Genomic DNA, 24,376 nt, shown 5'->3' on the forward strand with positions numbered 1-24,376 from the left:
TGTTTAAGGTCCCTTCCAACCCAAACCATTCCATGATTCTGTGACCATCCCCAAGGACTTTGCCACCACACTGACACCTCACCTAACACCCTGGCGATGAGGCAGAAGAGCAGCGTGCTGATGACGAAGGTCCAGTTCCAGTAGTGGTGACCAGCCACGGTGGAGACACCCAGGAAGATGAAGATGAGGGTCTCGCTCACGCTGCTCCACATCTTGAGGAAATACTTGATGGTGGTGTGGGACTTGTGGGAGATGTTGGCTTCCACATAGGGCCTCATGACCACGCCAGAGGCGATGAGCCTGGGGGCAAGGTTGGGACACTGAGCAGCCATGGGGACATGGGGACAGCACCAAACCCTGGCCCTGCATCAGTGTTTTGGGGGACAGCCCCAAACCCTGACCCTGCAGCAGCATTTTGTGCTCTTACACCAAACCACAGAGCAGGACAAAGCTCGTGAGGCACCAGCAATTATTCAAGGCCTCCAGAGAAGGCAACAGGAGGTTTATCCTTCCCCCTGGCAGGGCAGGAGTGAGCATTGGAGCCAGGCCATGCCTGCTCCTGTGTACCCAGGAGAATGGGAAAGGGGCTGCCAGCACCCTGGGATCTGCGGAACAACTCAAGAGAGTCACTTCCCTCATCTCCCTCCCTGCTTATACCACCCCAAACGCACCTCTGGCCCTCACTGGGCAGTTACTGGCCATGCTGGGCCAGTGGTTACACCACAATAAATCCTCCAAATGGTCCTGGGGACAGGAGGGTGTCTCATCCCCCCCATTCCCAACTCACGCCATGATGCCAGAGAGGTGGAAGAGCTCTGCAGAGAGATAGGCCATGTAGCTGTAGAGGAAGACGAAGAGGGGCTCGATGACTCGGATGTGGGAGGTGAAGCGGGACGTGAAGGCGGCGATCACCCCGTAAATGACGCCCACCAAGACGCCGCCCAGCGACACCACGAAGAAGCTGAGGAAGCCGAGGATGATGTCGAGGATGGTCACCTGCTCAAAGTTGGCAAACTCCTCAAAGAGGTGGTAGAGGACCTGGGAGGGAGTAAGGAGATGGGTTCAAACCGCCCTGCTGGCAAGAGACAACCCCACCCTGGAGGAGACCTGCACGGGGACCTTCCCTGGGAGCCAGGCAGGGCCCCAGCGTGGCACACCTGAGCTGAGGTGTGTCAGTGCTTGGTGACCCCAGGCTGGGTCCTGAGCTTGACCAAGCCTCACACCAAAAAAGGCTGGTGGTGCTTTGCTACACAGACCCATAGGGACCGACCAGCTCCTCGTCCTCTGTGGCTCAGAGGGACACTGGGCCATCAGAGATGTGTCTGGGACAGCTCTGCTCTCCAACTGTCCCAGGAAGGGCTTTGGTCATGGTCTGAACCAGCCAGAGACCATTCCTGTTTCCCAATGGAAAGGTCAGGACAGATCCAGGCTGGGAGACCCTTGACAGATGCACAGAGAGAAAAGCCACCATCTGCTCTGCTCAGCCGGAGAGGAGCCCAAACCCTTGAGACAGCTTTGGAACTGAGGGAAACCTCACAGGAGGACCCAACCTAAGGCTGTGTCACCTTCTCCCACCTCCAGACACCGGAGAGATGTTAAGGCAGCGTGTCAGGATGGGAAAAGGGATTTAGGGCATCCTGCAGGAACAGCAGCACTTGCAAGCAGGCAGAGGGCGAGGTGCCAGCTCCTGCCTGCCAGGGCTGGGCCCTGGGACATGGGCAGGGACAGATGTGGCAGCAGAAGGCAAAAGAATTCCCCAGGGATGGGAGCAGGGACACAGATCCTGCAGGCAGCCCCTCTGGTCAAAAATGGGGGAGAAGTGCCTGGGAGGAGCCCTGTGGTGGGTCAGCATGTTCCTCGTCACCAGGAACCTCGTCAGCAGCACAGCAGCACACTGAGCAGCCAGCTCCGAAATGGACAGCTGGGATATGGGAGAGGAGCCAGGAAAAAGCAGTGGGTTAGAAGTAAATTTAGAGGTCAGCTCTGCAGAGAGGAGGAGGCCACACTGACGGCTGAGCCAGCACCTGGACACTGACGTCCTTTGGAAATGGAGCAGGCCTGGCTCCACCTCCCAAAGGTCCCTGCAAAGCTGCTGCTCAAAATGGAGCTGAGGGGTGGTTTGGTGAGATGCCAGCCTGGCTGCAGCCCCCCAGCTCCCCTCTTGCCATGGCTGGTGATGTCCTGCCCTCCCACCTCCTCATGGCTGCATCTGGAGGACAGTAAGGGTGACCACATGAGAGGAGACAGAGGGAGCAGTAGCTACATGGCCGTGCTGCCTGACCCAGCACCAGCCCCTCTTGCTTTCCCTGGCAGGACAGGCATGGGCACGGCAGCAATTCCACCCTGGGAGAGCTGATTCCCAGCAAACCAAGGCACCAGGCACAGTCCCTGCTCTTCACCAAGAGGCAGCAGCTGGCTGGACATGTGCCCTTGGCCTCCCCAGACCACCAAGTAAACCGCTTCACCCTAACTCACCTCCGCAGTGTTTTAAGCCGCTATATTTAGCTTCGAGCTGGACAAGGTTCGGAGCGATCGGAGCTGCTGCAGCTGAGCAGCTTGGAATGGCCCTGACATGAGCTGCCAGTCCCGGTGTCCTGGTGCCACCACCCCGAGATGCTCCCCCAAACCCAACCCCGTCCCCTTGGCCGAGCCCCTCCACGCACTCACCACCGTGACGGCGTCGTTGAGCAGGGACTCCCCGAAGACCAGGATGTGGAGCAGCTCGTTGATGTGGATCTCCTCAAACACGGCCAGCACGGCCACGGGGTCCACGGCAGAGATGATGCTGCCAAAAAGCAGGTTGGCCAGGAGGCCGATGTGGTTGAGGCCGGGGCCACCCAGCTGGCACACGGCGTACATCAGCCCCCCCCAGGAAGAAGGCGTTCCAGAGTGTCCCCACCACGGCGAAGATGAGGATGGTGCCCAGGTTCTCGGTGAACTGGCGCAAGGGGAGGAAGTAGCCGGCGTCCAGGATGATGGGTGGGAGGAGGAAGAGGAAGAAGATGTCCGATTTGAGGATGGGGGGCTTCTCGCCCACCCCTTTGATGAGCCCCCCCACCAGAAGGCCCACCACGATGAGCAGGCAGCTCTCGGGAACGATGCTGGACACTGAAGGGATCACGTGGAAGCCTGGAGAGGAGGAGGAGAGAGGAAGACACATGTTGGTTGTACAAATGGAAGGTGTTATCTGCAGGAGGACACCTCTGCTGGGGTCAGGGAGCAGTTCCCAGCCCTCCCTGCACTCTTCAGCATCCACTATCTTTGTGTGCCTCAGTTTCCTCTCCTGTCCCAAGAGGAAAACCTTGACACTCTGTCAAGTGGAAACCAGACCCACACACCCTGACACTGCTGATCTCAAGCCGGAACATAACAGTAAATCCCAGTTCAACAGCCACCCTTGGGACACCTCAGGGTCTCTCTGCAGACCCCCAGGCCCACGACAGCTGCCTGTGGCACAGACAGTTCTCCCCACACAAGCTGTCACTGGCTCCAGCTCTTCCCATTGCAGCTAATCCTGAGCACACGTAGGCACTGGCATTTCCCTCCTGTCAGACAGCACCCTGCCCACCCAGTGCCATTATTCCTGGCATGCCAGGTGCTGGCAGCAGCACACTGCCCATCCCTGGTGACCCCTGATGCAGGGGACAGGCTGGTGCCTGGTGGGTTTCAGGATGCAATTTGCCTTCCTGCAGCTTCAGGAGCCAGCAGGAAGGTTTCACATGCCTGGTTGCAGCAGGGACAGGATGAATCCTTGAGGTGCACGGTAACAGGGAACATGTTTTCCCCTTTTCTAATCACAGCATGACCCCAAATGCTGGTCTCTGAGCCAGCCATGACCTGCTGGGATGATATTCCCCCACCAAACACCCCCCAGCCAGGCATCTGCCAACACACCGATACCCACAGAAGGATTTTGGGTTCCCTGGATCTTCTCCCAGGCTTTATAATTATTATTTTGAAGCGAGGCATATTTGTTCCCTGGCAAGGGAAGCAGCTTAAAATAAGGAACCCTGCCTTGGCATCCCGTGTTCCTGCGTTCCTTCCGGCCGGGCGGCTGTGCCATCTGCACATCATTTCACAACACATTAAATCCCATTCCATAACGAGTCACGATCCCACTGACGATCCAGAGCCCCCCCCCGAGCCCCCTCCCTGAGCCTGCAGGGACCACATCTGCGCCACGGGGCCGGCTCATCCCTCCTCCACCTGCTCAGTCGACGGGGGAAGGCGCCGCATCAATCCGGCTCCGATGGGAAAAGGTGTCACTTCCACAATCCCTCCCTAAGGACGGGCAGGGAATCAGCTCCCAGCCACAGCCACGGGGGCAGGATTAAATCCCAGATTGCCACCTGAGCTGCAGGCACAGGGTGGGTGAGCCCAGAGGGTTCATCATGCCCGAGGCTCCGTGCAGGTCTGGCCGCACCATTCCGGCTGCTCCAATGGGTCCCTGGTGCCGGAGCGATGTGGGAAGGAGCCTGGTTTCTACCTTGGCTTTGCCACAGCAGCACCAGCAAATGCTCAGTGGCTTCAGGTTCAGGTATGAGGGGAGGCCAGGAGGAGATGGGAACATCCAGACTTTCTCCCAGAGCTCTCCCAAAATCCAGCCACCCGCGTTCAGGGACTTCTCAGCCTGGATGCAGTTCCCGATTCACCCCCACAGGGTTTTCCTCTGTCTCGGATCCCCTGGAGCCCACACAAGCACTGAGCACCCCAAGGCAGCCCTGGCAGGGTGCTCCCCATGGGAGGGGAGGCAATAATCCCTTTTCCATGCACAGCTCATGCAAACACCAGGAACAACCGACCCTTCCAGCACGCTGGGCAATTGCTGGCTGGAATAAGGCTTAAAGCCACACAAGCAGTGAGAAGCCCACAGCAAACCAGTTTTTGCTTGGTAAGTATGTTCAATCATGAATAAAACACAAACACTGACAATTAAGCATCTCTCACTTCTTTCCCCACAGGCCCCAGGATTCCATTAAACTGGAACATTCGTGTGCTGATGGGAATTCAATGGTTTAGAGCCTTTTTGTAGGGTCCTAAAAATACACTCACACGGGCTGCATTTTAATTATGCCTTTGATTTCACTGAATCTCAGCCATTTTTTGCTCCCTGCTTTCTCTGTTTTAGTATTTTTAGAGCGCTCCAGAGCTCATCTGGACCAATCTGTTGGTGGGATCCTGCTGGGATCCTGCTCTGAGTGTTCCAGCATCCCGCTTTGGGGTGGGAGTGACTAGTGGGAAGAAAACCCCTCGCTGTGGGGATGATGCCAGGCAGGGGTGAACTGGTTTGATCCCAGCTCTGTGCCTGAATTTCCCTCCTGGGGGATGAGGAAGGCTGTGGCAGGATGAGGAAGGCTGCAGCAGGATGCTGGGTGATGAGGATGGCCAGCCATGGGCACACCCGGGGGCAGCAGGAAGGGGAATAAGCCTTGGTAATAACTAGAATAATAATAACAATAATAACAATAACAACAACAATAATAATAATAATGCTTAATACCCTTCAGGTTCCTGTTTCTGGCTGATTTGGTAAAGATTAGTTGCTGTTCACCTGAACCTACTGGTGCCACCCTCCTGTTCCCAAATGTGGTGCCCCTGCCCCAAAGTGGGATTTCTGCTGCAGTGGGGTCTGTAAATCCTCCACCACGGGGCAGGAGGGCACAGCCAGACCCCACTGCTCCTTCAGGTTCCTTTGTTAAGCAGCAAGTGGTTCTTTCCACAGAAGGGCAGGAACTGGCATCTGAGAGGTCCCCCCAGCTGGCAGGGCTGTGTGGGATGTGCTTCCCTGAGGACTGAGGAGCAGGAATGGGGAGGCAGTGCCCACACCAGGCGTACGAGACTCCTGGCACGCTGCTGCCAGCACAGCCTGAATAAACAAGTGGTGGGGAGCTGAGGGGATGAGGCAGCTGGTCCCTGGCACATCCACATTTGGAGGATGAACAGGGATGCACAGGCGAGCACACGGAGCAGCTTCACCCATGAAGAAGCACCCACTGTATTTCAAGTAGTTTTCCTGCATCCTACCAGCAGGGAATTCCCCTTGAGACCTCATTTCCCTGAGAGCAACACCTGACCCCCAAATCCCCAGCTTGGGGCACGCACAGTCACTCAAGTTTCTTTCTTTGGAAAACAAACTCCATGGAAGCAGCTCCCCTGTGAACAGCATCAAACAGCACCGAAACTATTAAAAGAGAGACCAGTTGAGTCAACACCAACCCCGAGAGCTTGAGCAAACAAGGAAAAGGAAATCCAGGAGTTAATAGATCCTATTAAAACAGCTCCTTGCCCACATCACGCACCCCGGCTTCCACGTGCCCAGCAAGGGAACACGGGGATTGCTGGTGGTCAGCAATTCCTTGGGTTAGGGCAGAAAGGAGATGGGACTGGAATTCCAGTTTTAACCACAGTCTAAACACTTGAAGGACTGGAGGAAACACCCATCCTTCAACTGAAAGAGATTTTGGGGCAAGGAAAGCTGTCGCAAGGCAGTGCTGGCGCTGCAGCTCCTGAACGTTTCTTGTCTTTATGTTGGGATCAGCAGATTCACACGGGGCCATTCCTGCCCAAGGAATCGATGGCAACATCAGGAATTTGCCCCCACCAACTTCTCCAACACGAGGGCTCCCATTTCAGCTGCTAAAAGTTCATCCCCATCCCTCCAAGGGGGAGCTGGGCTGCTTTTCCCAAGGCTCCGGCTGCTGGCGGATGCAGTGCCACGTAAATATTTACTCCTGAGCAACCAGCCAGGGAGAGACTGTGCCCCACGAGTAGTTTTTTTCCTTCCTGGGCTGTATCTGGGTTACTGCAGCCCTGGCAGGGGCCTGATGCTGTGCCTGGGGTTATATAAGCTCCATCCAGCAGTGTCTGCTCCCTCTCTGCCCTAATGACTCCAAACCCACCCTGATCTGATCTGATTCCATCCTCAGCCCGGGGCAGGAAGAGCCCGGGAGGGATGTGGAGGGAAGGGATAGGGAGGGAAGGGTGATGGCACCCAACCCAGACCCAGCATTCCCGCCCTGGGGATGTCAGAACCAGCCAGGTCCCACACGCTTCTCACCCTGCAGCTGAAGCTGAGGTGACCTCCACGCCCTGAGCTGCTCACAGACATTTGGGAACCCTCTCCCAAGGCCAGAAGGGAACGATTTGCAGCTTCCCAGCACCCCGGCCGCTGCAGTACAGCTCCATATGGCACAGGATCCAAGGTCAGGCTTAGTCAGAGCTCTGGCAGCGCTCCCTCCCCTGATTTTAAAGACCTCCCTCAAAGCAGTGCGGAAAGAACATTAGAAGAACACTTTAATCAAACACTTTTCATGCAGGAAAGGAGGTAAAGCCTTCACGCACTTCCCTGATCCAGGCCAGGTCAGGGAGATGTTGACATCTCCCATTCCAGCTCTCACCATGGGGACATTCCTGGAGTCAGAGCTGTAAGAGGCTCTGCAATTCCCATGGCCCTGAAAAATGCTGGTGTTCAGAGGCCACAAAAGAAAAGAAAATAAAAAAAATATATATGCCTGCCTGCACCAGGAGACACTGTGCCAGCCCTGGGGACAAGGGGGTTGTCCCTGTGAGCCAGTCCCTGCAGCTGGGGTTGGCACGAGCCATCACATCCTCCTGCAGGTTGAATTAGGGTGGGATTAACGTCCCCTCCTTTCACAGGAGGAAAAGAAATATGAAGGAGGAGGGAGGGAAGAAAACCCACTTGGTTGGTGTTTCAAGTTGGAGCCGGGTACAGAGGGGGAGAAGGAGGGAAGGGAGCACATGGAGTGGCTGGAAGGGCTCGGCACGTTCACGGTTAAGCCGGATGCTCCCGTGGCTTCATCCCGGCTTCCCAAGCACCCACGCATGGGAAGATTGTTTTGGGAAAGCCAGGATGCTTCCAGGATGATGCCTGTTAGCTAAGAAGAGGCATGAAAATGAGAATGGTTACAAAAACACCCTGTCCTCCCAGGCTTCCCAAGTTTACTGGAGCAGCTGCGGGCTCCAGCAGACAAGAGGAATTACACAATCATTAACCAGGGTTAGGCAGCTCTCCCACCCTCCTGGATGATTTTTCTCTGGAAGGAGGTAGATGAGGGGTCAGTCTGGGTGAGGGGGTGGTGAAGACCCTCGGGTGAGGCTCGCTGGGGACCCATGGGTGATTTTTTGGGGTGCAGGGTGGGAGTGAGTGGCCGCAGAGCTGGAAAAGCCCTGGGAGAAGGCACAGGGTCTGGGAAGGAGGCGGTGAGGGGGAGCAGGCATGCTCAGAAGGGCTGCCCTTCTGAAGGACACTGCAGAGAGCAGGGCTGGAGGAGACACACGTGTCTGAGCAGCACCAGGGCCACTCCAAAGGCCACTTTAACCCTTTAGGACACCTGGCTGGGTGGGCCCTACAGAGAGGCAGCAGCCCTGGGTCAATCAGCAATCCCAGTGGGGAGGGATGCAGGCAGGTATGGACACCATCCCAGATTCCTGTGTCACATGGGGACCATGGAGAGCCCCCACATGTCGATACTTTGCTGGCTGAACCCCAAAATCACTGATGTGTCCCCAGCCACGGGGACTCTTCATCCACAAAGCCATTACTCAGGAGCATCCCCTTCTTTCTCCAGGTAGAAGAAGCAGCAGAGCAGGAAGGAGAGATGGTTGGTTTTGGGTGGTGGAGGGTCAAGGATGTGGGAATAAGCCCCCAGCAGGGCTAAAGCCCTGTGAGGATAGTAATGAAAGAACAGAGCATTTTGCAACTGGCTCCCAGGGGAAAACCCATCTCAGGCTCCCAGAGTTTGGCTGCAGCTTCTTCCCATTTATCCCTTTTCCTCACGAAAAAAACCTGCTGGATTTCTCTCTTCCCTTGCCTGACCATCAATTGCCCAAAGATCAGCCAGGCTTTGCTGCTGGCTGGTGGCCTCCAGCACAGCCCTCATGGGATGTCTCACTGGGAGTGTTTCAGCCCCGCTGTGCATCTCCCTTGGAAAGTGGAGCTGGATCCAGTGACTCCCTGCAAAGACAGGGAGTGAGGAGCCTGGGAAGGGCACAGAGAGAGCTGCGTGCTCCCAGCACCAGCAGCAGAAGACGTAGCAGGGAAGCCTCGAGGGAAGGGGATGAAAATTGAACTTGCTCGAAAGGAATTAAAATAGCTGCTGATTTACACCTATAAATAGAGCGAGGCCACGGCTCTCGTGTCACCCTGCAAGGGGAGGTGGTAAAACCACGATACTTAAATTACACCCCCTGCGTCTCACAACGTCACCACACGCCCTGAACCTCCAGCCCCACGGAGCTCCAACGTGGATCACTCCAGGAGCTGTCCCGCTGGGACCGCAGGTGCGGGGCCGTGACGCACCTTCGGCTTTGCCAAACCCTCTCCTGCCCCATCAGGGAGCAGGCAGGGGTTTAATGCAGGTCCACATCCCCCCCCCCCGCTGCTCTCCTGCAGCTCTTTTTGGGCTGGTTTCAGCAATTTGGGTCGGTTTGGGCAATCTGTAAGAGAAGCACCCAGTGGCTTCAATGTTCAGAACGGAAAAGCGTTGATTTTCCACCCCAAAATGACATTTCCTGGTGAGAAGTTGACTTCTTGTTTTTTGTTTAAAGATATAGGTACAGAAAGTGCTTCTAAGCAAAACAATTTCCTCCAGAACAAACCAAATGTTTCATTCAAGCCTCATTATTTTCTTGTCGCTAATTACAAAGAAAAGCCAAGAACCAGGAAGGTAATTAATTTATGCTGCTTTTTGTGACTCACTGAGTTAATGCAGATACCACACAGGGGCCACAGAGCCATCCTCCCCCCAAATCTCTCTGTGAGCTCAGCTTGCAAGCACAGGGAGAGAAGGGAAAAGCAAAACATCCGGTCCTAATTTTGGGGATCACTCCTGCCACGGGTGGGCAGGGGCTGTAACCAGGATTGGGGGTAAAATCCTCGAGCATCCAGCACTGCCCTGCAGCTTCCAGACATCTCCAGATGTGAGGATGGACTACATCCACATGGGGTGCAGGTGGGGAGGAGAATGAAGTCTTGGGTTTCGCCTGGGCTGGGTCCCTGCAGGGTTTGCCCACCCAAGGTGCCCAGCACAGCCTGGCTGTGATCCCAACCAGCTCCCAGAGCTGGATTGCACACAACACCCCCAAAAGTCATGTTGTCACAGTCAATAACCATTAGGACCCGTTGCTAGTGACAAAGGGACTGCTTTATTTTCTCTTGGTGTGACATTACCACCCCCTTACCTACAGACCTTGCTCAAACAACTGGGCCCCACCTCGAAGCCACTGAACTGCCCCTTGTTTTCCCTCTCTTTCTCCATAATGCAAACACCCCGAGGGCAAATGGAAAGAGTTTCCAGTGATAGGAGCCCAAGAGCTGCCTGGTACAGCCTGCAGCTCCCTCGATCCTGTATCCAGCCCCAACGCCTACGTGTGGGAGAAGGTGACCTGGCTGCACCCTGCCTGCTTTGCACAAGAACAGACTTGATAGCATCGGGCCAGCCCTGGAGTGACTCAAAAGCCACAGAACAAAAAGCAGACACTGACAGGTACCAGCCTTGCTGCAGCTCAGCCAGGGAGCCACAACCCAGAACCCGCACCTCGCAGACCTTGTGAGGATTTGTGACAAAGGGTTTAGGTTGGATATTAGGAAAAGGTTCTTCACCCAGAGGGTGGCTGGGCACTGGAACAGGGTCCTCAGGGTAGTGGTCACAGCACCAACCCTGACAGAGCTCAAGGAGTGTTTGGGCAACAGTTGCAGGCACATGGTGTGACTTGGGGATGGTTCTGTGCAGGGCTAAGAGCTGGACTCAGTGATCCCTGTGGGTCCCTTCCAACTCAGCATATTCCATGATTCTGTGACTCTCTTGTCAGGAGGGGCTGGCAGGGGATGCAGCAGGGCTCTGATGTCTGACAGTTTCCTGGTGCCACCATCCTCCTGCAGCAGCAGTTCACAGGCAGTTCCCACTGGTAGGCCCCAAATAAATCCTCCAATGGAAGGGGAGACAAGTGTAGCCACCCTGCATCCCAAGGCAGCTGGAGGGAGCAGTCGTGCCTTTCCCAAATCTCACTGTCCCCTGGGGACCTCTGGGGAGCAAAGCCCACACCCCCTAACAGGATAAACACAGAAAAAGTTGCAGCCAGAGCCTTCCCCCTGGATGCTGAGAGCTTCCCATGCTCCCTGCACACATGGGATGGATGCCAGGGCACCAGCAGGAGCGATGCTGGTGTGGCTCCCTGCAAGGTCAACGTGCCAAGTACAGTTCAGAGCTGGTCCAGGGGACGAGGATGGGCTGTCTCATGCCTGGAGCCTTTTGGAGAGCAGCTCTTTAGAGCCATTTCAAGCATTTTAGCTGCGAGGCTGTGGGGAATGGTGGCCATGGGGATGGGTCTGGTGTGCTGGTTTAACAGCCATTATGGCAGGGCATGGAGGGAAGGGTGAGCAGGGGGTACAGATCCCTCTCCCCTGCACCAGCCATTGGCACAGCACAGCTGGGCACACAGAGGACGAGGAGCCGAGCCCTGGCACAGGCAGCAGCAGCCAGGTAGGGCAAGGGCAAAGCCTCTTCTGGTAACTCAGTGCCTGCAGCAACACCACGTAGGAATGTGCCTCTAATCCCATACCAGCCGCAGCAGGCACTGCCAGATTCCAGAGGGATGCAGGGAGTGCCAAACTTCACACCCTGAGGAAGCAGCCCCCTCCCAGCCATGGGAATACCCAAGGATGGTGATGGCACTACCAGGAAGCTGGGAGGTTGTTGGGTTTTCTGTAGGGCTTGATCCAGAGAGACGCAGAAAGGTCCCCAAAAAGATGAGCAGCCTGGGGAACACGACCAAAGGCGTCACTGCATCCTGCAGCAGCCGGAGTCAGGAGCCGCATGCAGATGAGCCTGGCTCCCTACCTGCCCTGACACCCTCCCGGGAGCAACACGCTCCCCTTGGAAAGGTAAACCTCATTTTTCCCACCCAGAGTACCCCTGGAAGGTCGCAGGGGAGGGGAGGAGGGTGCTGCACCACAGTCAAGCGGGACGCAGGTGTGGTGGGACCCCGACGGCAGCGCTGCAGTGCTGCAGAGCGGGAGGGGGATGCAGCGATCCCGGAGAGCTGTGAATCATCCGCAGGCACCCTGGATATCAGCCTGCCAGGATGGGCGGCCCCCCTGCCAGAGCCCGCTGTGTACACTTAGGAATAAGCTGTTTACACAGAGAACTCAATGATAACACAGAGATCTCTCCCTTGGCCACGATCCAGGCTCGGCACCCACTCGCCCCTCCGGCACAAAGCTCCTTCATTTGTTTTTCCCACTTGGCTACTTCCCGTTCAAAGGGGCTATGCCCACCTCTCTTCCCAAACATCCTGGGATAGCTGAGGGAAGCCCACCAAGCCCTTTGCATGACCTAAGGACCAGGCCTTCCCTGCAAACCAGACAGCAAACCTCCGTGTGCTGAGCCTGCAGCTTCACAGACAAGCGCCAAAGAGCCGGCGGCGATTCCTCCCAATTAAACCTCACCGCCCTGACCCAGAAGGTCTGGTCAGCCAGGCGAGCCACAGACAGCCTGAGTGCTCCTAATTCTCCCCCTTCTGACTCTAAAAGATACACTAATTAATTAAGATCAACCCAAACCAACCAGTTGGCTCCACTGTGCTGTGTGGAGCAGTTTGCAGCAAACTCTAATTGCGGCACTGGCGTCTATTAGTGGGAAAGGGACTCATCCTGCTTTGTCTGCACTGCTCCAACTTGGGCTTTCACTTCCTTTAGGCTTAGGTTAGGGTTAGGCTTAGTTTTAGGAACAGTTCCAGGCCAGCCAGCACCTCCCCACAGAGAGGGGGCATCTACTGCAAGAGCCACATTCAGGGGAGAGCCATGTCCAGAAAAACTGCCTAAACAGGCCGAGAAGTGCCCGGCTGTCACTGCCCTTGCAGGCAGGGCAGGAGTGATCCTGCTTCCATGACTCATCCATACCTGATTCAGGTAAGCCCTAAAAGTCCATTTTTCCCACGGCCTACTTCTCACCAGGACAATTGTGTGGCTCCGTGCTGCAGCACAGCAGGCATTCCCTGGAATCTCACAGGGAGCATCCACGCAGGGCAATGTCCCCAAGGGCTCAGGGTGCCAGCAGTGATCATCACAGGGCCAAAATTTTGGGATGGATATCCCCTCTGACCAGGCTGGGATGGATCACAGCCTGTTGCTTGCCCAATGGCACCTTGGCTGGGATGAGAACGTGCTGGTGAACATTCCAGGGAGGACAGGGAAGGCAGCACCAGCCTCCTGGGAGGAAAAGGTGTCCATACACAACCATAACAGCAATCCATGGACAGAGGCCTTTAGGAGAAACACTTTATTTATTTTTGAGAGCAGGGAGAACCGAGGCAGCAAGAGCGTGTCACCCTCATTTTATCTCCTAAGCACTCACAAGAAATTAACAGATCAATTGGGAGTCTTTTACAGGGCTGGTATTAATTTCCTCCCAGCTGTAAAAAGGAAATGAGAGACAAAGGGCATTAAATGGACTTGCCCAAGTCCCCAAGTGAATGGTGTGAGAGCTGGCCTGAGAACCCAGCAGCTCCCAATTTCCAGCCCTGTGTTTAGATAATGTTTCTCCTTCACACCAGAAGGAAAGCCAAGGACACTCTGCAAGAAAAGCAGATATTAAGAAAGACCTAATTGCTGGTAAAGACTGAGAGGCTCAGGGTGCCTTGGACTGTCACCCCATGGCTACAGCACTTCAAGCAGGGAGAGAAACATACAGTCAGCTGGAGATGCTGCTGGAGCAGTGATGGCTTGGGAGGCTTCAAAGCTCTCCTCCACCTCTCTGCAGTTCCAGGGCTGTCCCATGACAAGATGCTGTCAAACCCAAAGTTCTCCTCTGAGCTTTGACAAACAAGTCAGGGTTTGGCACTACATGCCCAAACCTCCAGTGACTCTGGGTGCTCCGGTAACCCCGATCCCTTCCTGACTACATTCCTCTAACGGGCACGTTACAGAGCCACTCCCAAACCACAGCCTGAGATCACCAAACCTGTTCAGAGCCTCCAGGCAAGCTCCACACACAGCTTTTCTAGGGTGGAACCGCATGAATCTTTACCAACACATGGCACTCACCCAGCAGGAGCTGGGCACGCAGGCACAGAGGCACACAGGGACAAACTGCCACCCAGATTTCTGCTGCTGCTGCTCCAAGACTCATTTTGACTTTTTCCCACCAACCCTGGATGGGTGAATCCCACAGCCAAGCCTGTAAGGCTGGAATCTTCCTGGTACAGCTCATTTACCCTGGAAAACTGAGTCTTCTTTAGGGCAACAGCATGCTCATCCAGGTTCATATCCTTCACAACTATCAGAACAGTGACAGCAGCTGGACTTGAGCATTTTGGGGAGGTTTAAGGTCTAGAAAAACTTCTCCAGCCCCAGGGAAAGGGACCAGCAGCTAAACATAACTCACTCTCACCAGCCACACTCTTCTCAGATTCCCTCAGCTGCCGCAAGGCGCTGGATGCCACGAATAGCTGGGTTAGGAGGGGTCAGTGCCGGGGGATTTCTAGAACAAAATCCTCCCAGTTAACATCTGCATGGTGCAAAGGGAACCTTCACACTGTTTGATGCAGGTGGTGAATGCTCTGGAGCAGAAGGGACTCAAGCTGATGTGAAGAGACAGCACCTGGTCACCCAAAACAAGGCTCCAGTCGCTCTCCCAGCTCCTTGCCCTCAACCACATGGCACAGCTTTTAATTCCCAGTTCCTGCTGGCCCTGGAAGCCTTGGGGAGGGTTAAAACTGAGCCAGCACGAGGTGACCATGGACAAACTCCCCAGGCAGAGTGATGCCAATCAGCCTTTCCCAGGAAGGGCAGATTTCCTACCAGGAACACGGGCAGGAAAGACAAACAAAAGCTTTTCAGGAAACAACCTGTTGGTCTCCACTCGGACAGGAGGGAGGAGGTAATTGCAATTAGCACTGATTACTACCGGGCTTTGGAAGCCCAGACAAAGTGACACCACTCTCAGCACACGCCAGTGGTGACTCCAGAGCCAACTGAGCACTCGGCCACCGTCACCTCTTCCCCAGCTTTCGTCAGGAGCTGCCAGCACATAGAGATCCCACCCTGGTGAGAGACCCCAGGGGCTGGAGAGCCTTCCCTGTCAGACACCATTCCAGCCTTCCAGCACTGTTCCCAGCCAGGATGCTATTTCACACCCAGCCAAGCTCCTGGGAGCAGATGCTCTCCCCGCCACGCAGCAATTCAGACAGGAGAGGAGCTGTACCCTGCAAAACACACCCCCAGGGACCAAGGCTGCTGTGGGAAAAGCATTCCCAAGGGAAACTGAGGCACTCACGGGGCTAGATGCACCAGCTCTTCTCTTTAAATGCCTCTGTGTGCTTAAATCTGTGCTTAAATCTGGCATGTCTGCTGTTAAATCTCCAGCAGTGGGGTGGGAAACCGCCTTGTCTCCAAATCCGTCATTAGGATTTAGCATGTCGTGACTCCAGAATGCAGAATAATTCCAGGCACTGGAAAAAAAAACCACTGCCAAAGAGTGTCTGCCTCTGCAAATGTGTGTCTTGCAGGCCTGATGAAGAGAGGAGAATTATTTCCCCAGCAGCACCCTCTGTTAAATGGAATTTAAGTGGTGTCCCTCGAGGTTGATTGTATTGCGACTTTCTGGAGACAAAGCCCATGGATGGTGTGATGTTTATGAGTCACTCCTGGGAAACCCAAGGAAACACAGGTGTTCTCCTCTGATTACAAAAAAGACTTTGTATTCTCCAACTTTCCGCTCACAACATCACCCCAACCTCAAAGGAGCCTTTGGTCAGTCCTGCCCTAATCACACAGCTCTCCTGGGAAGGAACCTGAAGCCATGGGGTGATGTGCCACCAAATTTCTGTACCACAAAAAGGTGACACACCACCAGATTTATACCCACTGCTCCGCTCCAAGCAAGGCTCCATCTTTGATCTTGCCTTTTCTGACAAATGCACAGCAACAAGTGTGTGCACGCCCGTCTGCAGAGCTTTTAATTTCATTTCTTCCTTCCCAAGCAGAAACACACGTGTTCTCCTGCCCGAGGAAGGAGCAGAAGAAGAAAACGTGACAAGACAGCCATCTCTCAATTAACACACAGCTGGAAGGTGTTGGAAAATCAGAGAGATAAGTGAGATCTCAAGCACCATGCAGAATAGGTGGTGATGGCACACTTGCCTAAGGAGGTGCATCAGCCAGCACCGTGAAGTGAGAGGATTAACCACCAGGACTTGGTTCAACTCAAACCACCCCCTGCTCCTCTGCTGTTTCCCTTTGAAGTCGCCTGGCCCTAATTTCAAAACACTGAGGATGTTATCGAACCTACACCAGCAGCTTTGAGCCCCAAACAGGGGAGAAGGAACTGCTGATGAGCCAGGCAGCCCAGCAAAGCCAGAGTGGGGATGAGGTGCTACCCAGCTCCGGCTCTGCTCCACAAGGCTGTGTTTTCACAGAGTATTCCATGAGGATTTCGGTTTTTATTTGAACAAATTAGGCCTTGGGGATGCAAAAGAGAAGAAAAAAAATAAAAGAAATCAAATGTTTACAAGCCAGCTGCAGTAATTCATCCTTGTTACTGCTTTTCCTCTGCTGGTACCCACAGCTCCAATGATGCTCCACCAAAGGATCAACTCTTGCACGACCCTGGGACAAGGCTCTACAGTCCCCATCACCTCTGCAGCCTATGGCCAAAATCCAAGACTTGCAGGAGGGAAAGGGGAAAGGATCATGTTAATGAAGTATTTATTTGCAAGCCTAATGAGTGTCTGGTTTATACAAGTGCTACAGAGATGTCTGTCTCTATTCTGCAGAAGAGGGGCTGCAGTCCCTCAGTGCCACAGGATCATTGTCACCCAAAGAAGGACTCTCTGCCCTCCACCACCACTTGGTTTCCCCTTCCCCCATGTGTAATTCTCAAACCTCAAAGGACTCTCATTAGCTACATTAATTGCAGACAAAAGACTTGTTCTTCACCACATTAATTCCCAAGGGAACTCCAGCACCTCTGGGTATTGTGCTTGGGTACCTGGACAATTTGGGAGGGAGGACAGGAACCAAACGGGCCAAATACTGGCACATTCTGCTCTTACCCCACAAACCACCCCAGGTCTCCTGGAGGTCTCAGGGGAGGGGGAACTTCATGGCATCTCCCTGAAAGCCGGGTCAGCACCAAGCTGGGCTCCGGCTGCCACAGGACTCTCAAGGCGACACCCAGATCCCAAATTCCACCTGCAGCCTGTGTGGGAAGCCAGCCCATCCCTGACCCCTGGCATCAGGTCTCCAGTAAGATAAATGGGATGAAACAAAAGCTTCAGTTCCTGAGGGTCTCGAGGTCCAGAAGCTGCCACAGGCAACAGAGTCCCTGCAGAGAGCAAGGCCATGGCTGCAAAGGGAGTGTAATCCTGTCTTAATGGACATTAGGGCTCACCAGGGAGGAATGGGCTGTGATTACAGACCTGTTCTGCTTTTCCCACTCCATCACCATCCCCGTATTTCACAGCAGGAACCTTTCAGTCTTCCAGCCCTAATTAAACTAATGTTTTTCTCAGATCCATGAAGGGAACAGTTTGGATGTTTTTTAACTCAAACACCAGCAACGGGCAGAGCAGGGAGGAAAGAATAAATGCCATGGCTGTTCTTTGTGAGATGGTAAAGCAGGGAGAAAGGGAGCCAGAGCATGTGTTTGGATCATTCCCCAATAAGGAAGTAGGAATGCAACAAGTCTGCATTGGAAGAGACTGTTTAAATTCATTATCATGACAATTTACACTTCTGTGGCACCAGCTGCATCAGTATTTCAAAATCCTTTCCGAACAGTTATTCACCAAGCCCAAATTCCCCTGGAACAGCCACCAGCTCCCCAAGACAAGCAGGGAAGCATCTGAGGTGATCCCAGCCCACACACCACCACGGTATCTGCAGACAACACATGTGATAAGACAGGTTTTAAGACAAACATTTCCCTCCAGCTCAGCGAGGGAATCCACATCAACCAGTCCCAGGATCCAGCTGGAACAGCCCTTCCCACCAGCCTTGCTTTGCCAATGGCCAGCCCAGCAAAGCCAGCCCAGCACAGCCCTGCCTGGCTCCCAGGAGAAGCCAACCCTGGGGTGGCAGAAGGGTGACACAGATAACCCCTGTCATGCTCATCCCACGTCACACACACACACACACACACATGTATTTCCATCATGGGGCAAAGCACTTCTTGGAATGTTGCTTTGCTGTCCCCTTTCCCAGCCTTGCAGGTGGCACCAACAGTGATGTCCCCGTGCTGGTGGCTTTGCTCCGGGGTGTTTCTGCTGTGTCTGGCCTCAAGATCCGGTTCCTACATCCTGTGCCACCACCACAACAGGTTTCCTACCCTGCTTATCATCCCTCACCCAAAAAAACCCCCTCAAGTTCCTCAACTGTAAGACCTCAGGGTGGCCCCTCCAAAAGCCCTGGTTTCAGAGGACGGGTGTGGGCTGCTAAAAACATTCTGAAAAGCACCCAAGTGTTTTAGCACCCAGATGCCGCTGCCTGCCAGCAGCTGCCAGCTTCCAAAAACATTTCTCTGGCAATTTAAAAAGTGTCCCTTCTCCTCCGTGCACAGGAGCCACCCCACCACGGCTTGAGCTTCCGTGAGGCTCCACCACCCCACTTGCACCCATCGTGTTCTGCTCTTCTTTTCCCAGCCCCTATCACCCGCCTGCAGGCACCGGGAACTTCCTTAATCTTGTTCCTCCCCAGACACCAGTAGCAACGGGGGGCAGCTGGAACTGGCCAAAGGCGACTGGTGCCACTGCACTGAGCACCAGGGCTGTGCTGGTACAGCGGGCTGAGATGTGACACCAAGTCACCCCCAGAGCAGCAGCGTGTCCCCACGTGCCCACGGCTCTGGGCTGAGCACCGACTCTGTCCCCAGCTCGCTTTACGCCAGCCCTACAATCACACACTGGGGACGTTTCTGGTTGGTGCTGGCAGCTGTCAGACGATCTGGAGGGAGAGGGAACACCCCAGACACACGGCAGAGCCGAGTGCTGCGAAGGGGGAAGAAGAGAGAGAGCAATGACTCAGTGATTGCTACGGGCTCCAAACCCAACCGGCAGCGCGCACGTCTGGCGCATCAGCGAGCCGGGGAGCTCAGCTGGGAAGTCGTGCCCTGCAGGGACCCTCCAACGCAGTCACCGGCGTGGACAGGCAGGAAATCAGGAGATCGAGTCCCCATGTGCTGGCTCTGCCTGAGCTGGAGTTCATTTTGCCCTCACAGGGCTGTGTATCAGTGGCTGGAAGGGGGTTTATAACACCCCGGTGTTTTGGCTACTGCTCAGCAGGGCTCGCAGCATCAAGGCTGCCTCCAACATTCCCCCCTCACCAGGAGGCCGGGGGTGGGCATGATCCTGGGAGGGACTGCCAGGACAGCTGCCCCAAACTGACCAAAGGGATACTCCACACCACATAAAAGCCCAGAGACAGGAGGAAGTGGGGTGGATATTTGTTATGACATTTGCCTTCCGGAGCAGCCACTATGTGTGTACTGAAGCCCTACTTCCTGGGAAGCGGCTGGACATCGCCTGCTGATGGGAAGTAGAGAATAAATCTTTTGTTTCCCTTTGTTTCTGCACATGACCTTTGCTTTTGCTTTATTAAACTGCCTTTACCTTGACTCATGAGGTTTTTTTCCATCCTAGGGTCTCCCGTCCCATCCTGCTGTGGAGGGGAGTGATAGAGTGGCTTGGTGGGCACCCGGGGTCACAGAATCCCAGAATGGTTTGGGTTGGAAGGGACCTTCAAAGACCATCCAGTCCCACTCCTGCCATGGGCAGGGACACCTTCCACTAGTCCAGGTTGCTCCAAGCCCCATCCAACCTGGCCTTGGGGATGGGGCAGCCACAGCTTCTCTGGGCAACCTGTGCCAGGGCCTCCCCACCCTCAGAGTAAATTATTTCTTTCTTATAACTAATCTAAATCTTCCCTTTTCTAGTTTAAAACCCCTGCCCCTCATCCTGTCACTAAAGGCCCCGGACTGAAGTCTCTCTCCATCTTGCAGTCCGGAAGATGGACTCCCAGAGAAAAGAAGTAGAGGCACCACCCAACTTTCAAACTTCGGTCTCAAGATGTAAATTTTAGGTGACTTTCCAGCCAAGCTCAGCCCATCACACCCTTTGATGCTCCAAGGAGGCTGGGAAGTCATTTGGTGCAGACAGACAGCCCTGCAGACAGAAAACAGGACTGGATGGAAGGCAGCTGCCAATGGAATATGACTGCTGTGCTTTCTGGCTTTAGAAGGAAGGGCCTGAGATGTGCTTTGGAGACACAGTAGCCCCAACTCTTCTCCAAGGTGGGTAAGAGCTGGTGGCCCACCACGAAGCTCTGCCCGCTGGGCCCCAGCACATCCAGCAAAGGGACTGCTGCCCACAATCTGTTATTTACACTCCTGACTCACTCCTTCCCTTTCCCCTGAAACAGAAAAGTATTTACAGTCAAACTTGAATTCCCCTGAATGTCTCCAGGAGCCACGTGAGCTGAAAGGTCAATCCTCAGTCAGGAAACCAGGTCCTCGTGCTAAGAACCCCCCAGCCCTTCCCAACCACTCCTTGGGCATGGGGTGAAGGAACCCGTAAAATATCCTTGCAAAACCTTGGATACAGGGCACAGAGGGCTTCTGCTTCGGATGTTTTATGGAGGTCTGACCTGCAGCAATGCAACAGGTTGAGACAACAAGCCTCAGCCACAAAGGTTTCTCCTGGCAAAGTCAAGTCATCACCAGATGTGGTCTGCACACGGTTGTAGCTGCACCTCACCCCCTCTTCTCCTACACAGTCTTAAAATACCACGTGATTATTAAGTAAAGTAGCCAGCACCAGCCTTCCTCTTCTCTGCTGGGATTAACAAAGCAGGAACAGCCCATGCCTGCAGGACATGCTGGGGTGACAAGTCCCTCCATCCCCTGTCCAGTGGGGAACCCTCCAGGAACCAACATCCTCTGAGGCACTTTACAAAAATGACATGAAGAGAGGAAGGGCTCAAACTCACACCTCGGACTCCAAACAAACCTAAAGTTTGGGCTGCTGGAGAGAGGATAAATCACCTGGAAGGGACAACACCTGTATGCATTTAAGCCTTAATATGCATCTAAAGTGTCAAGAGGAACAAGGGGGAACTGAGCAACAGGACAAGGGTCAGGTTGCATCTCCTGGCCCAGGGAAGAGCCCTGTAAGCACTTCCGAGCTCCTCAACATGGTCACCCTGCACTATGCCAGGGGATAACACCCCAAAGCCATTCAGAGCATTGAAGACTCTCAATTTTGTAGCAACACATGGCTCAATCACCAGTTCCAACCCAGCAAAGAGGCCCCAAGAGCTGGGGAAGGGAAGTCAGGAGGTGCCCAGCTGTCACTCACAGCCCACATTGCATTCCTAAGAAGGAATTCCCCTTCTCAGAACAAAGATGTTTGTCCCTGGCACCTCAGAATTTTGCAGGGTCACCCTGATGCACCAATAAACTCACGCTGGCAGGATGGGGGGAAGGAGGAAGCACTGCAAATTCCTGTTCTGCTTATCTGCCCCCTCCTCCCCTACATGGAAACTGGATGCTCCAAACCCTGTCCTGTTCAGGGGAGCCTGGAGATGTGTGTGGCTCATCCTGCCATCCCAGTTTGTACTACACAGCAGTGCAGGTTGTGTAAGAGCTATTCCTGTGTGGAAAAAAGCCTGTTTTGCTGCTCCTGAACAACATCCTGTGATCCAAGGCGGGACAGACAAGGCTGGGATTTGGACATGGAGCAGCAGCTCACGAGTGGAGGGAGCTGTACCAGCAACCTGGGAACTACATGCCAAGACAACATGAACAAGCAATGCTATCCCCACCAAAACCACGGAGAGGAGGCCAAGGAAAAGGACATCCCAGGACTGCGCTGCTGCCACAGCCCCTATCAGAGGTGCAGGTAAGCTAAGGTGTGGATTTTGGCACAATCAGCATCCCTGGAGCTCTGCAGAGCACCTTCCATCCCCAAGGACCCCTGCCAGACCTTCAGCCTCCCCTAAAATACACCCCTTAAACGCGCACAGTTGCATAATATTCCTAACACCTAAGAACTCGCCGACAGAAATAACTTTTCCTGCTGCACAAACCAGCCCCAACTCCAGGCAAGGACGGCAGGAACAGCTTCCCCCGGGGCCGATGATGACGGAGGGTGCCCGTGGGAGGATGTCCCCGTGTCCCCCACCACGGTCGCCCCCCGGGAGCCGCTTCCCGCTGCCCATTCTGGTGTTTTCCAGCGGCGGTTTCCCAACGCACACCCCGAGCAGGCAGGGCCGCAGGCCATTAGCCCCTCCTTTCTCCACCAGCTTCCGCACACAGATACTCCTGATTTCATCACTCTTTGCTCTCCGAGGCAGGAGGGCTGAAAGGCGCAGTGCAACAGCCCCGCTTAACACGCGCTGGGAGAGCCCTGGGAAAGAGGTTTCACGGCTGCGATCCCCCCCCATGGAGAGGCACCTTCCAGCTGAACGCGCCTGAAAATCATCCTGGGCAAAGCCAGGAAGGGATAAACCTCCATGGATCCAACCCCCTGCCCCAACTGCTTGTCTCCCAGACAAGCCTCCGGGTCTGAAGTGTTTGCACTCCTGCGCCTACACGAAAATATAACACCCAGGAGGGGTTGTGAAAACGGGGATTTACCTGCCTACTCACGCTCACACCAAGCTGGGAAGGGGATGGGATATTTTTAGGAATATGGATCTGACCACCTGGAGGTCTCTTGGACCCCTCCAGACCAGGACAGCGCACAGTTTACATCAGGCATCAGCTTAAAAAAGCTCCCAAAGCAAGATTTCCCTCAGCAAACTGAAGTGCTCCGTAAGCACAAGAGCTGCCCTGAGTGTTATTAAACCACTGATGGTAATTGAGGAGCAAAATTTAAAAACAAAACCAAAACAACAAAAACAAACCAAATCACCCTCCTCACCAGCTCCAGGCAAACATTTCGCCTGCCCTCTTGGCTTTATCAGCACTGACAGGACCGGGGCCAGCTCAGCCCCTGCACTGCCAGGAGTGCGGAGCAGTTACATCACATCGCTGGTTTGGGGTGATTCGGTTGGCATGGATCCAGCTCCAGAAGTTTGGAAAACACTTTGTCAACAACAAACACCCCCGCCCCGGCAGGCTGATGCTTTCCCAAGAGCAGGTGACTTTTTCCAGCCCTGCTGCCCGTTATCCTTAATGCGGGAATCCTCCGGACGCTTTGCAGCAGAGAGGCAGCTGCCCACCCCGGTTCGCTGCAGAGGGGGAGGAAGGGGAGGCTGAAGCACCGGGAGGTTTTTTAAGTGACTTCTCCAAGGTTACAAAAGGCGTCTGTGGTTGAGAGAGGAAGAGAACAACCCGGACGCTTCTGCCCTGAGTGTCAAAGCAATCCCCTGGTCCAAGCAGGGGATGGTCGGGGGTCATGGAGCATCTTCAGCCCCGCTCCCGGGCAGGGAGATGAGCGAGTCTGTGGGAGCAGAGGGGCTGAGGTGCCACTGCCTGCCAGGCCCGGGGCAGAGACCCAAGGTCGTGGGCAGAGGGGTGCCCACCCCAGCCCAGCAGGCCTGGATGGGGTGTACAGGACATTTAGGAGAATTTACCCTGGGATGTTTGCGGTAGTCACACCCTGAGATGCTCAGGAGGGTCTCTCCTTGGGATGCTCACAGGGGTCACTCCTTAGGATGCTCAGGGATGTCTGTCCTGTTCAGCTGGGAGGTCCTACCCTGGAATGCTTGAGTGGCCATCTCTGGGATGCTCAGGGGGTCTCTCTCCTTGGGATGCTCAGGGGGTCACTCCTTGGGATGCTTGGGGATGTCTGTCCCATTTGGCTGGGGAGTCCCACCCTGGGATGCTCGGGGGGGTCCCCCCTTGGGATACCTGGGGCGTGACTGTTCCATGTGGCTGGGGGGTCCCGCTCTGTGATGCTCGGGGGGGGTGTCCCTCCTTCAGACACTCCAGGCCCTGCTCCATGATACCGGGAGCCCCTCCCCAGCCGCCTTCCCCGTGACCCCCCCCCCACGCCGCCGCCCACCTACCCAGCTTCATGAGGCAGGCCAGGAGGATCCACAGGGAGATCTCGAAGGGGATGCGGACGTGCGTGTAGTCGATGCCCAGCACGGGGAAGGCTTTGCGGGGCTTGTGGTGCCCCTCTCCCGAGCCGTTGGCCGGCTGCTCCTTGAGGGGGTGGATCACCTCGGGGGCCGCGGGGGGCGCGGGGGTGAAGCCCCCGATCTCTCCGGCGGGCAGCGGGGCGGGCTGGCCCGGCGAGGGCTCGGAGGTCACCATGGGGTTGGCCTGCAAGCCCTGCCTGGGCAGCAGCGGCCCCAGCAGCAGCAGCGCCCAGGGCAGGGCGCGCAGGGCCGCGGCGCCCATGGCGGCGGGCTCGGGGG

General features: G+C 55.1%; 1 protein-coding gene across 1 annotated transcript in view; it reads right to left on the reverse strand.

The window, feature by feature from the left end:
- SLC9A1 (solute carrier family 9 member A1) overlaps positions 1-24,359 on the reverse strand; it is a 28,585-nt gene extending 4,226 nt beyond the window's left edge. Inside the window, 5 exon segments of the mRNA XM_027661332.1 lie at positions 83-300; positions 788-1,038; positions 2,668-2,868; positions 2,870-3,129; positions 24,023-24,359. Of these exon segments, the coding sequence (XP_027517133.1) occupies positions 83-300; positions 788-1,038; positions 2,668-2,868; positions 2,870-3,129; positions 24,023-24,359 (1,267 nt within the window).
- Positions 24,360-24,376: the final 17 nt, after the last annotated feature.

Source organism: Corapipo altera, unplaced genomic scaffold (assembly GCF_003945725.1).
Source record: "Corapipo altera isolate COAL_440 unplaced genomic scaffold, ASM394572v1 201, whole genome shotgun sequence".
NCBI lineage: Eukaryota > Metazoa > Chordata > Aves > Passeriformes > Pipridae > Corapipo > Corapipo altera.